The sequence below is a fragment of the Saccostrea cucullata genome, unplaced genomic scaffold (genome assembly GCF_032062105.1).
Source record: "Saccostrea cucullata isolate Sc308-1 unplaced genomic scaffold, CSIRO_AGI_Scuc_v1 ctg2870, whole genome shotgun sequence".
In the NCBI taxonomy this organism is placed as follows: Eukaryota; Metazoa; Mollusca; class Bivalvia; order Ostreida; family Ostreidae; genus Saccostrea; species Saccostrea cuccullata.
In genome coordinates this window covers 31409-43795 of record NW_026934537.1, presented here as the reverse complement: position 1 = coordinate 43795, position 12387 = coordinate 31409, and the positions used below count along the sequence as shown (strand labels likewise).

The window sequence follows — 12387 nt, the reverse complement described above, 5'->3', positions numbered from 1 at the left end:
AGCTATTTAATGGCATCACCATTTTTAACTTGGCCTTTCTTTCGACCTTGACCTAACTCTTTTTATCTCAATTTTAGCTCTAACGAGAGTTAGTTATTGCTTAGCACAAGGTCATTTGGAAAGATCAAGGTCACACATACAAGTATTCCTTTACAGTCTTTTTCCTCTCGAAACATTGTAAGTTGCTTCTCTTTCAAGGTTTTTTACTTGTATATCTCTAGTATGTGGCTTTTGACCTCGACTCAAGGTTACGGCTTCTAGTTCGTAACTCCAACGGAAGACCTATTCATTGCTTTGCAACGAGCTCGGCTCTAGTTAATTATATTTATACAAAAGCAACCATGGGTACTGTAAGTTTGTTCAAACTATGACCCCACCCCTTAGGTATGGTGGAACAACAGAGGGTCAAATTTTGCATGGAAATTTATAGAACTCATCTTCAAAAAATCTGCTGCTCAAGAACAGCAAGCCATGGGTAGTCATATTATAATAGAAGCATCTTATTCAAATTAAGGGTAAGTTGTGTGGGGCCACAGTGAGTGATCAGAGTTTAATACTGAACTGATTTCTGTTTCTTCCTAGTCAATGTGCTAAAGTGGGTGATGTAACCCATATGCCTCTTGTTTTTGTTTTGTAGGATGTAGAAAGGATACACAAATTGGAAAAGATGGAACAGAAAATGAGGATTCTGAGAAGGGTAAGTATATTTGAAACATAACATAGCTTGTGTTACAGAAAAGAGGGGAAATGTGGCAGACCAGACCAGGATACAAATCTGGATCCCTTGAGTCACTTGAACTTGTTGACAAATCAAATTATTACTAAAACAGTGCCTTGAAAGGTTACATAACAAGAGATTCATGGGCCACAACACTCTCCTAAATAACTTTGGTCCCTCTGTTCTTTATCAGCAGATTTTTCCCAATATATTCCTTTGTAAAATTAAGGTAATGTATGGTGGGAGGCTCCACCCTACCCCCATGTGTCATGATTTGCACAAACTTAAATCTGGGGTCACTATAGGCAAAAAAAGTTTATTACTGTGAAAATCTTTAACATTCTTCTTCTCAACAACAGCAAGGTCTTGCTTTTAATCATATTTATGGAGGCATCGGAAAGCATCCTTAGGAAGAGAAGATTTAATTTTGTTCAAATCATGACCCCAGGGGTAGGATGGGACAACAATGAGGGATTTAAGTTTTACATTGACATATTTAGGAAATCTTCTCAAGAACAGCAAATCCATTATTAGTCATATTGATAAGGAAAACCCTCAGATAGTGTACCCATAGATTACAGTTTATACAAATCATGACTCCATTGGTAGGATTGGGCCACAATGGGGGTTTGAAGTTTTACATGGGAATATAGATAATCAAGAAATAACAAAAATAGAGTGACTTCATTAAAAAAACAATCATTGGCCCAGAAAAGCTGAAACGTATGTGAAAGCAGCTAAATTATTCAAATCATGGTCTCAGGGGTAAGGTGAGGCCACAATAGAGAATCTAGATTTTACATTGAATTATATAAGAAAAATCATTTAAATCTTCTTAAAACTACTAGACCAGACAGGCTGAAATATCCTGGGATAGTGCAGGTTCTAAATTTTTCAGCTCACCTGAGCAGAAGGCTCAAGTGAGCTTTTCTGATCAAATTTGTTCGTTATCTGTCGTTGTTGTCGTTGTCGTCGTAAACTTTTCACATTTTCATCTTCTTCTCAAGAACCACTGGGCCAATTTCAACCAAACTTGGCACAAAGTATCCTTGGGTGAAGGGGATTCAAGTTTGTTCAAATGAAGGGCCACGCCCTTTTCCAAGGGGAGATAATCATGAATTTGTTAAAAATTAATGGCATTTTTAAAAAATCTTCTTCTCCAGAACCGCTGGGTCAGGAAAGATGAAACTCATGTGGAAGCAACCTCAGGTAGTGTAGATTCAAGTTTGTTCAAATCATGACCCCCGGGGCAAGGGTGGGGCCAAAATGGCCGACCCAAGATTTACATAGGAATATATAGGAAAAATCTTTTTCTCCATAACCACTGGGCCAGGAAAGATGAAACTCATGTGGAATCATCCTCAGGTAGTGTGGATTCAAGTTTGTTCAAATCATGACCCCCGGGGCAAGGTTGGGGCCAAAATGGCCGACCCAAGTTTTACATAGGAATATATAGGAAAAATCTTTTTCTCCATAACCACTGGGCCAGGAAAGATGAAACTCATGTGGAATCATCCTCAGGTAGTGTGGATTCAAATTTGTTCAAATCATGACCCCCGGGGCAAGGATGGGGCCAAAATGGCCGACCCAAGTTTTACATAGGAATATATAGGAAAAATTTTTAAAAATCTTCTTCTCCATAACCACTGGGCCAGGAAAGATGAAACTCATGTGGAATCATCCTCAGGTAGAGCAGATTTAAGTTTGTTCAAATCATGACCCCCGGGGCAAGGGTGGGGCCAAAATGGTTGATTCTAGTTTTACATAGGAATATATAAGAAAAATCTTCTTCTCAAGAACCACTAGGACAGGAAAGATGAAACTCATGTGGAATCATCCTCAGGTAGTGTAGATTCAAGTTTGTTCAAATCATGACCCCTGGGGCAAGGATGGGGCCAAAATGGCTGACCCAAGTTTTTTACATAGGAATATATAGGAAAAATCTTTAAAAATCTTCTTCTCCAGAACCACTGGGCCAGGAAAGATGAAACTCATGTGGAATCATCCTCAGGTAGAGCAGAGTTAAGTTTGTTCAAATCATGACCCCCGGGGCTAGGGTGGGGCCAAAATGGCCGACCCAAGTTTTACATAGGAATATAAAGGAAAAATCTTTAAAAATCTTCTTCTCAAGAACCACTGGGCCAGGAAAGATGAAACTCATGTGGAATCATCCTCAGGTAGTTTAGATTCAAGTTTGTTCAAATCATGACCCCCGGGGCTAGGGTGGGGCCAAAATGGCCGACCCAAGTTTTACATAGGAATATATAGGAAAAATCTTTAAAAATCTTCTTCTCCAGAACCACTGGGCCAGGAAAGATGAAACTCATGTGGAATCATTCTCCAGTAGAGGAGATTTAAGTTTGTTCAAATCATGACCCCCGGGGCTAGGGTGGGGCCAAAAAGGCGGACCCAAGTTTTACATAGGGATATATAGGGAAACCTTTTAAATCTTCTTTACAAGTACTTCAAAGCTATGATTAGTGATATTTATATGGAATCATCCTCAGGTAGTGTAGATTCTAGTTTGTTCAAATGATGAACGCCTGGAGGGGGTGGGGGGTGGGGGGGGCAGTAAATTCAAGCCTGATGTGCTCAGGTGAGCGCTGTGGCCCCTGGGCTCTTGTTTATATTGTGGCCTCGGGGGAGAGGGGGTAGAGTGGTGCTTCTATAGGGAGTTTAAATTTTTCTGTACTTTGAAATATACTGAAAAAAATGCATGGTAGCATAATAATAATATAATAGGAATAAACCGTATTCCTATATAATAATATATTCCTAATAATAATATAATAGGAATAAACCGTATTCCTGTTTATTTACGAACACGTGAAATCCTGCTTATGTCAAGATGTTTTTTGCAGAAAAGTTTGGTTTTAATGGGGCTCAAAAAAATTACATTATGGTGAATATTAAGGAACACATTTCACAAAGCTATTTTTTTTTTACATCCAACTTTAAATTAATTTTTTGGTTTACAATTCTTTTAAATGACGTAGAAGGATATATTTTACAAACCGGGCCTTTTTAAAAAAATATTTATACAAAATTTTATTCACAAAAAGTGAATAGGATCGGGCAGCAGGCAATGTCTATTTTATCCCTCTCCCTACACGGTCAAGATGAACACAAAGGCTGCCCCTCTTTTGAACAATTTCGCCAGTCAAGTTAAAGAAATTTAAAGTCATAGATAATTCCATCGTCGGTATATTTTATAAATTTACAAAATAAAGAGTGAAGTATTTAGTAAAAATAAACTGATAAACTGTAAGTAGTGGAAGAGAGACAACTGATAGAGAGAGAGAAAAAAAACTTTTTTAGGAAATGATTCCCCCATGTTGAGCCTCTTTTTGCGTCAAAGGAAGCAACTTGCACAAATTATCGAATCCAGTTGCTTCTAGGGCTGGGACGATATATCGAAATATCGATATGTCGTGATACATGTGAGGACGATACGCATATCAATACATATGAAGAAATATTGAAATATCGCCCAAAAAAATTTGACTTCTGTTTTTCTCAGTGTTTATTTAACATTTGGGGTTTAATATATGAAATAAATAAGTGATAAGCTAAATATAAATATAGATTTGAAATAAATTATAATTAATGCCACTTTAGTAAAATATTTTTGTTTTACAACATATAAACAACTATTTTGAATAAATTATTCTTATTTGCAAAGAAATAATTTGTTTATTTCAATGCAAAAAAAGATTTTATAAGAAATTAAGCATATCGTGATACATATCGTATCGTGGCTCAAATATCGTAATACGTATCGATATAGAAAAAGTTGTATCATCCCAGCCCTAGTTGCTTTGGACAATGCACACTTCTAAGATAAGTCTATGTGTTTCCGTTCGAGACTTACTGATATATGAAGAAATTGCCTTACACAGTACCAGTATTACTTGTTTCCTGATAATTCTTTGAATATTGTTGTTAGAAAAATGCATTTTGAAAATTGATGAATCGTGGCTGTTGTACATCTTGTACTGGGAATGGCCTTATGTTGTTTTTGCTTTGGTTGGTTAATTCCTATATAAATTTGACATAATACCGGTAATTACACATAAATTCATTCGAAGACATGAAACATTATAGTATATCTAATATAATATTGTGAATATATTAATCTTAAATGAATGAATACACACGATAATGAACACTGAAACCTAAATATACCCCATGCAACAAGTTGTGGGAGGTATAATGTGTTTGACCCCTCAGCCCTTTATTTTTTGTCAGCGCAACTCCTCATAAACCTCTGCACAGAATTTAGTCAAACTTTGCAGATATTTAGGACACAACGTGTAGATGTGCATATTACCAGATAATTCGGATTTCTTTATTGTTTCCGGGAATTTCAGCACTTTTCAACTTAGATTTTTGGCCATACCTTGAATATAGAAATCAGTTTGACAGCGAAACTCCTAATAAACCGCTGCACAGAATTTTTTTTCAAACTTTGCAGACATTTAGGACACAATATGTAGATGTGCATCAGGGAATTCCGATTCTTTTATTTTTTTCCTGGATTTTGGCTCTTTGAGTTTTAGGGGAGCGTGGGGTATGTGAGCATGCTCACTTTTATGTGCCCGGATCCATAGATCCGAGGCGCATATTGTTTTTGTCCTGTCAGTCTGTCTGTTTGTTTGTCTGTTGTCAACTTTAACCCTCATCATAACTTTTGAACCATTAAAGATAGAGACTTCATATTTGGTATGCATACTCCACCAACGAAGTTCTTTCAAATGACACCAAGGTCAATGACCTTGTGACCTTCTTTGTGACCTATTTGCTAAAAATAGCTTTTTCGAATTTTCACCATAACTTTTGAACCATGAGAGATGGAGACTTTATATTTGATATGCATACTTCACCAATGACACTCTTTCAAATGACAACAAGGTCAATGACCTTGTGACCTTTATGCTAAAAATAGATTTTACAAACTTTCTCCATAACTTTTGAACCATGACAGATAGAGACTTCATATTTGGTGTGTGTACTCCACTAATGAAGTTCTTCAAATGACACCAAGGTCAATGACCTTGTGACCTTGACTTATCTTCTGAAAATATTTTTTTGAACTTTGTTGCCGTCGAGCGCATAGTGTTTCACAAACACATCTTGTTCTTTCATTTTATTTGTTTTATGAAAGTTATTCAATTTGTTCGCCAACTTTTTGATCACCCCTCTTATGTAGTAAAATTTTTATTGTATCAGTCCACAATTTTTTTTTATATCATGCATTTCAGCTGATGAGAAGATTTCATTGATACAAGAGGAAAACATTGAAGGAAACACTGGTATGTATAATTTATTATAAAAATATACTGAAATAGACTCAAACTCATTTACTTTGAACTGTCGTTATTAAAAAAAAATTTGTTTATTTGAAATGTATTTAGTTTCCCCTGTAAAAATGGTACAGTAAAAAAGCTTGCTGTTTAGATTGAAATCAATTAAATTGAGAAAGCTAGTTTAATTGAGGCTATTCCAAGTTTTTTCTATGTTTAGCATTCATGTGCTCCATAGAGTTAGACACCCATATCAGGAATATATGCAACAATATGATGAGTCCTGAAATTGATTAAACAGGTCAAAATCTATAAATTTGTACAATTTCTCTAAAGTTTTGTAGAAATGTATATTATATAATAATTACATGTATTCAATATTATGTTTTATTGAGCTTTAAATACCTTAATAATAGTACGTTACTCAAGAATATATCTTTCTAAGAGAAATAAGATTAATAACATGTAATACTTTAAATGACGACATTTGTACAACTTTAAATACTTTGATTTATTATACAGTCTGTAGATAGCCCCTATATGATCCATTTAAATGCAAACAGTTCATAACACTAGCTGTATTCACAGGAGGATGAGGGCCCCCAAGTGAAATTTTTTTCAAACAGATCACTCACAAATTGCCTACAAATTGCTTTGAAATCACTTAAAAGTGATTTGTTTCAGTGATTTGTAAGCGATTCATCTAAATAAATCATGCTTAAATCACTTTCTACTAAAATGATGACTGTGATTTGCTTACAGTTTGTTATGAAAGGGTGATTTGCTTGCGATTTCTTTCCCATTTCAGACAATTTCTGAGTGATTTGTTAAACTTAGGAAATTGTTACAGTGATTTCTTCATGATTTGTTGAACTTAACCATTCTTCAAGGTGATTTGAAAATGATTTCTGGAACTTAGTCTTTCTTCAAAGTGATTTGAAGATGATTTGTTAACTTAGTCTTTCTTCTGGATGATTTGTAAATGATTTGTTGATCTCATGGTCCTTCTTCAGAGTGATTTGAGAATGATTTACTTCATAACTTCCGCCTGGCTTACTGATTGGTCAGTATTAGAAACTCTACCGCCAATTTTCATTAATCAGATTTGAATTGAAATGAAAGCTAGGAGCTAGATTGTGCTGTTCTGGATTCATTATAACCTCTCTTCTTTTGTTGAAACTGATGTTTTCTCCATAACCATGCAGAATATACAATGTAGTTTTAAGGTATGTATAACTGTATTTATGCTATCATTTCCTCCTTAGATTTAGTTAATATTCAATATAATATGTTCACATGCAATTTATTGTTCTATCAACAACCAAGTCAGTGGCAATTAATTATAATATTTAAAACAAAATCTATGTAAAGCTATAAGCTTCAGCAAAGTACTGGCTTTTTCAAAGTGTCTAGACAAACATTTATTTCAGATAAGAAAACATTTACCAACTTCTAAAAGTCAACAATTAATGCTTATGTCATATTCTGAATTTGGAGCCAAGTACATGTGTGTATATTTAAAATACATGATGCCATCTCAATGATGACACATCCTAGTAAAAGTCTATATTTTAAGATACTCTTGCCAAAAGTTTTTGGTTAATACACAACAAATACCGATATGCATGCATGTGTGTTTCAAATATTTGAGGGATGGTTACATGAGCATCATGCATTAACAAGTGTACAAGTGTGTATCCACCTGGAGTGATTTGAAAGTGATTTGTTAAACTGAAGTGATTTGTTTGCAATTTACTTGAAATGATTTGTTTGCAATTTATTCGGAGTGATTTGGTTGCGATTTGTTCAACAGAAGTGATTTCTACATGATTTATTCAAAGAGATTTCGTTGTGATTTCAGGGTGATTTGCTTACAATTTGTTAGGAGTGATTTGTTGGCTCATTTGCATGGGAATTTGCATCACTTACAAATCATCTTCAAATCACTGATTCATAAGTGATTTCTTAAAGTGATTTGTTTGAGGATTTTTTTCACTTGGGGGGTTTCTTTTTCATACATGTTAACTCTCCCGATTTAGGCGGGAGTCTACCGCTTTTTCACTCCATCTCCCGCCTACCGATTTAATTCAGAAATCTACCGCTTTTCTACAGAAAAGCTGCGTCTAAAGTATTTTTGTTTCGCTTGGGTATCCATTTTTGAAGCCACTCTCATAAAATCTCGTTAGATATCGCGTGATTTGACTCGGAATCATACAAACGCTTTTTTTGTACATAGATTTCAAGCACGGATTTGACAACGACAACAACATAAGACTACCAGTGATTACATTAGTTACAATAAATTAAGCAACATTCCTGCCATGAAAAAGGAGAAACAGCTTTTAAGAATTAGATGAAAACATTTGACATCGTCTTTAAAAGCACAGAAGCTCACAACTTTATCAATAAAGTCAATAGAAATCACTCGATTGACCAAGCCATGTGGCACATCTCTACTTTCGTTTTCGATCATCGCGGGAAATCTGATTTATATAACGAAGATAGGAACTTGGTTTAGATCTAGATTAAACCATGTCATCATTTGTTTTCTTTAAAAACTGAATGAACATTCAGTATTATTGCTTCTAGGCTATATCAGCAAAGATCACTCTTCAAAAGGCTAAGTTAAACAGTCAATCCAAGCAAAATGATGAGCATGAAAATATTTGAATTTGTACAATTTATGTCAAACTTAAGGTGTTTCTGTCTTCTTCTTTGCTGTTGATATTTAAGATTAATTAGTGTAGGTACCTGATTTCATTTAAGGCTTATAATATACATGTATATTACATGAAAGATATCGATAATCCAAGCGTTAAACAACACGCGCGCAATGCTACCGCTTTTGAGGTCTGAATCTCCCTATTTTTCATCACAATAGGTTAACATGTATGCTTTTTGCAACATTCTATAAAGTTTTGTCCCTAAAAGGGTATAGACTTAGGAAATGTTTAAACAGGGAACAGAGAAATAAAACACATCCAAAGTTCTTGGTTTTTTTTAATACCAAAATAAATTGAAAATCTTCAACTAAGTGCACAGTTATTATGAAGAGGATATCTTTTTAAATCTGTAAATTCCATGCCTGTGTGTCGTAGGTTCTGATACAAGGGTAGGACTTCGTTGAATCTTCACTTTATATGCATTTGTAACAGGAAAGGAGAAAATGAATGGCTGGACCGGGAATTGAACCCGGGACCCCTGTATCTCTAGTCAGGTGCTCTACCAACTGAGCTATCTAGGCCGATATCCACGGCCCCTACCATTACATTCCTCCCTTCTTAAATTGTCTTCGCCCTCGAAGACACAACCCAAGTTCTTGATTGCCCCTGGCAGCCCTGACTTTAAGCTGCAATTCCAGGGGTGGTCAACGGCATCAAATCTGTAACAGGAAAGGAGAAAATGAATGGCTGGACTGATAATCGAACCCGGGACCCCTGTATCACTAGTCAGGTGCTCTACCAACTGAGCTATCCAGGCCAATATCCACGGCTCTAACCATTACACATTACTGCTTTATAAATCTTCTCTGCACCTGGGAATATTGGAGGCAAAAAGAGTAAAACTCTTATAAAACTCAATGTAAATAATGTACAGTGTACTTGAAAGTTTAATAGAATAAGAAATTATGCAAGAATTTTATTATGTTATACAAAAAGAACTTTCACAGTTGTAAGGATCAGGAAGACTTGTAAGTAACAGATAAATAAAAATGAGGGAAAAGTAAAAAATGTCCATCGAAGACCCAAAGACGCAAATGTATGAGTTTTCAACAAGGGATAAAAATAGTGTAGAAACACCTTGGACCTCTTATTTAAACATGATTAATGTCATCTAATAAAAGGTTTATTTATTTGATATAGGTACTTGTGACAAAAGGAATATTAATGAGGGGAAAACGTATGAAAAAGATGTGTCTCCAGAATCAGGTATGATTGAATGATCTATTCAAAACTGTTCTTTGACATCATAGAGTAAAACTACATATGAAGTATTTTAATCATCTTATCAAACAGTCAATCATTAAAATCTTATTAAATTTAAATTTAGAGAAGGAAACTACTTTTCACCAAACAGATGAAAAATCTTCCGTTGAAGTTGATTTGGAAAATAAATCCAGCATCAAAAGTCTTACCCAAAAGGATGATTTCATAGAAGGTGGAACCTCCAGTAATAAAGAGTTAGATACCTTCTCAAATAATGCCAATCAGACTGCAGATAAAACGACTGACTTGCAACTTAGAGATGCAAAGGAGCCTATGGGAAGTGACTCCACTGAGGAGAAAAGAGCTCCTATTGGAGAAGACATAAAGACTACAGCAGAGTTACCACAGAATGGAAATAAGATGGAAACTCCGCCAACTGAAAGAAAAGTTCCAATAGCTGGAGGCTCAGTGGATGAAGGTACAACTTCAGAGGATTTAACCTTTTACACAAATTTTCCTGTCTGTAATCTTGGTTTTTAACAGTTTCTTAACATCACGGTAGTTGTGTCCTTTTTATACCCCTTTTATTTTAAGGGGGCCGACTATAGTTTCCATTGCGCAATATTTCGCGCATCATTGTAAAATGAAGTGTATTTACTTTTATAATGCAACTTTTTTCGCTTAATTACTAAAATTAAACAAAATTAAGAAATTATAGGTGTAAAAAATGTAATTACAATTTGATGTAACTGGTTTTTTAACCGATTTTGCAATTGATATGTAGGTTGACGTTTTGGCAGTATGTTTTTGACGTTATGATAATCTGTAGCTCTTAAAGAAAGAGGTAATAAAAATATTATTAAAGAAAAAGTAAGTATCATAGGCTCTTGAAATTTAAAACATAGAATTTGAGAATATCTCCAATATTTTTATTATGCTTTCATGTGAATCCATTGTGTACGTCATATTTTGTAATACTCTATAAAAACAGTAAAATTTGCTCTAATTTTTTGCATTTTGAGATGCCCCCTCTGGTAACAAGATGGTAGAATTTTGTGTTTCTTACATATATTGTATAATAAAGTATTACTCATCAAATATTATAGTTTGAACAAAATGTCTATTGTAGTATTTGTATAATTTGCTAGAAAGTGCTAAAAATGGCATTTTCCTATATAATCCTATAGTAAATGTACCTGTATTTTGAGACGGTCCCTAAAAAATACCTGGACAGGTAGATCTCCCCCAACCTTGGCATGTACACTGAAGTTAATGTAAATTATATATGGTATAAAAATGCAGAGTTTCGCTAGTGTGGTTTTCACATAATAAAACTATAGTCGGCCCCTAAGATTCGGTTTAATTTTTACCTGTCTGTATGTCTGCAAAAACTTGAACCTAACCTATAACTTTTGATTGATTTGAATAATGGCTTTGATATTTCACATGTTTATTCACTGTTACAAAGACCTTTTTAGACAACATATTTGACCACTTGGCCTTGCTATTTTATGTGACATTATATTTTGAGCAATTGGTGCTAGGCTTTTCACATCTGTGTTCTTTGTGATGAAACCCTTTTCTTGGTTTTAAGTATAGTTGTCCTTTACGTTAGCATTTGATCCACTTTTTAAAACTTTAACCTTGGCAATAACAGTAAGTGCCATGGCATTTTTATTTCAAAGATGTATTCCTTGTGACAATACCATCCATTTGATACCACTCTTTTGAGCTTATCTGAGCCACTGGACCAGGAATGTTAAACTTTTATGGAAACATTCAAAGAAAGTGTATATTTAAATTTGTTCTTATATACCCCATTGGATAGGGCGAGACTACAATATATTGTCATAGTTATACAATTTTTAGGTCATGTGACCTATTGCTATTTGTTTTCGTCCGTCGTCGTGCGTCGTTCATCGTGTTTTAACATTTGAACATTTTCAGCTTCTTCTCTGCAACCACTCAACCAATTACCACCAAATTTGGCATAAAGCATCTATGGGTGAAGGGAAACAAAAATTGTGGATTTCGTGGTCCCTGCCCCCCCCCCCCCCCCCCCCCGGGGTGTAAGGGGGGGGGGGCGAAAACCACCAAAATTAATGCAATCTTTAAAAATCTTCTTAATTACTCCTGGACATCAAGCAGTAAAACTGTTAGCATGAATGTAATAACCATTTAGTCCTCTACCAAAATTGTGAAATTCATGGCCCCAGGGTCAGAGGTTCTAGTGCTAGGGCAGGGCTCTATTGATTTTATTGTGAAATTGCATTGTTTCTTTGAAAATGTTCTTCTCTGCTCCTGGGTATAAAATAAACTAACTAAGTACATAGTTATAATGAGCAATAAGGGTGTGCAATATTACCGGTATATCGGTATATTGCGGTATTATCCACCACGATAATATATCGCGATATGAAAATCAGATACCGGTATTTCA

General features: G+C 34.9%; 1 protein-coding gene across 1 annotated transcript; it reads left to right on the top strand.

The window, feature by feature from the left end:
* Positions 1 to 341: 341 nt before the first annotated feature.
* LOC134240968 (uncharacterized) lies at positions 342 to 10487 on the top strand. Its single transcript, XM_062723073.1, has 4 exons — positions 342 to 345; positions 638 to 697; positions 9885 to 9950; positions 10072 to 10487. Exons 1-4 carry the CDS (start codon positions 342 to 344, stop codon positions 10485 to 10487), a joined length of 546 nt encoding a protein of 181 aa, XP_062579057.1.
* Positions 10488 to 12387: the final 1900 nt, after the last annotated feature.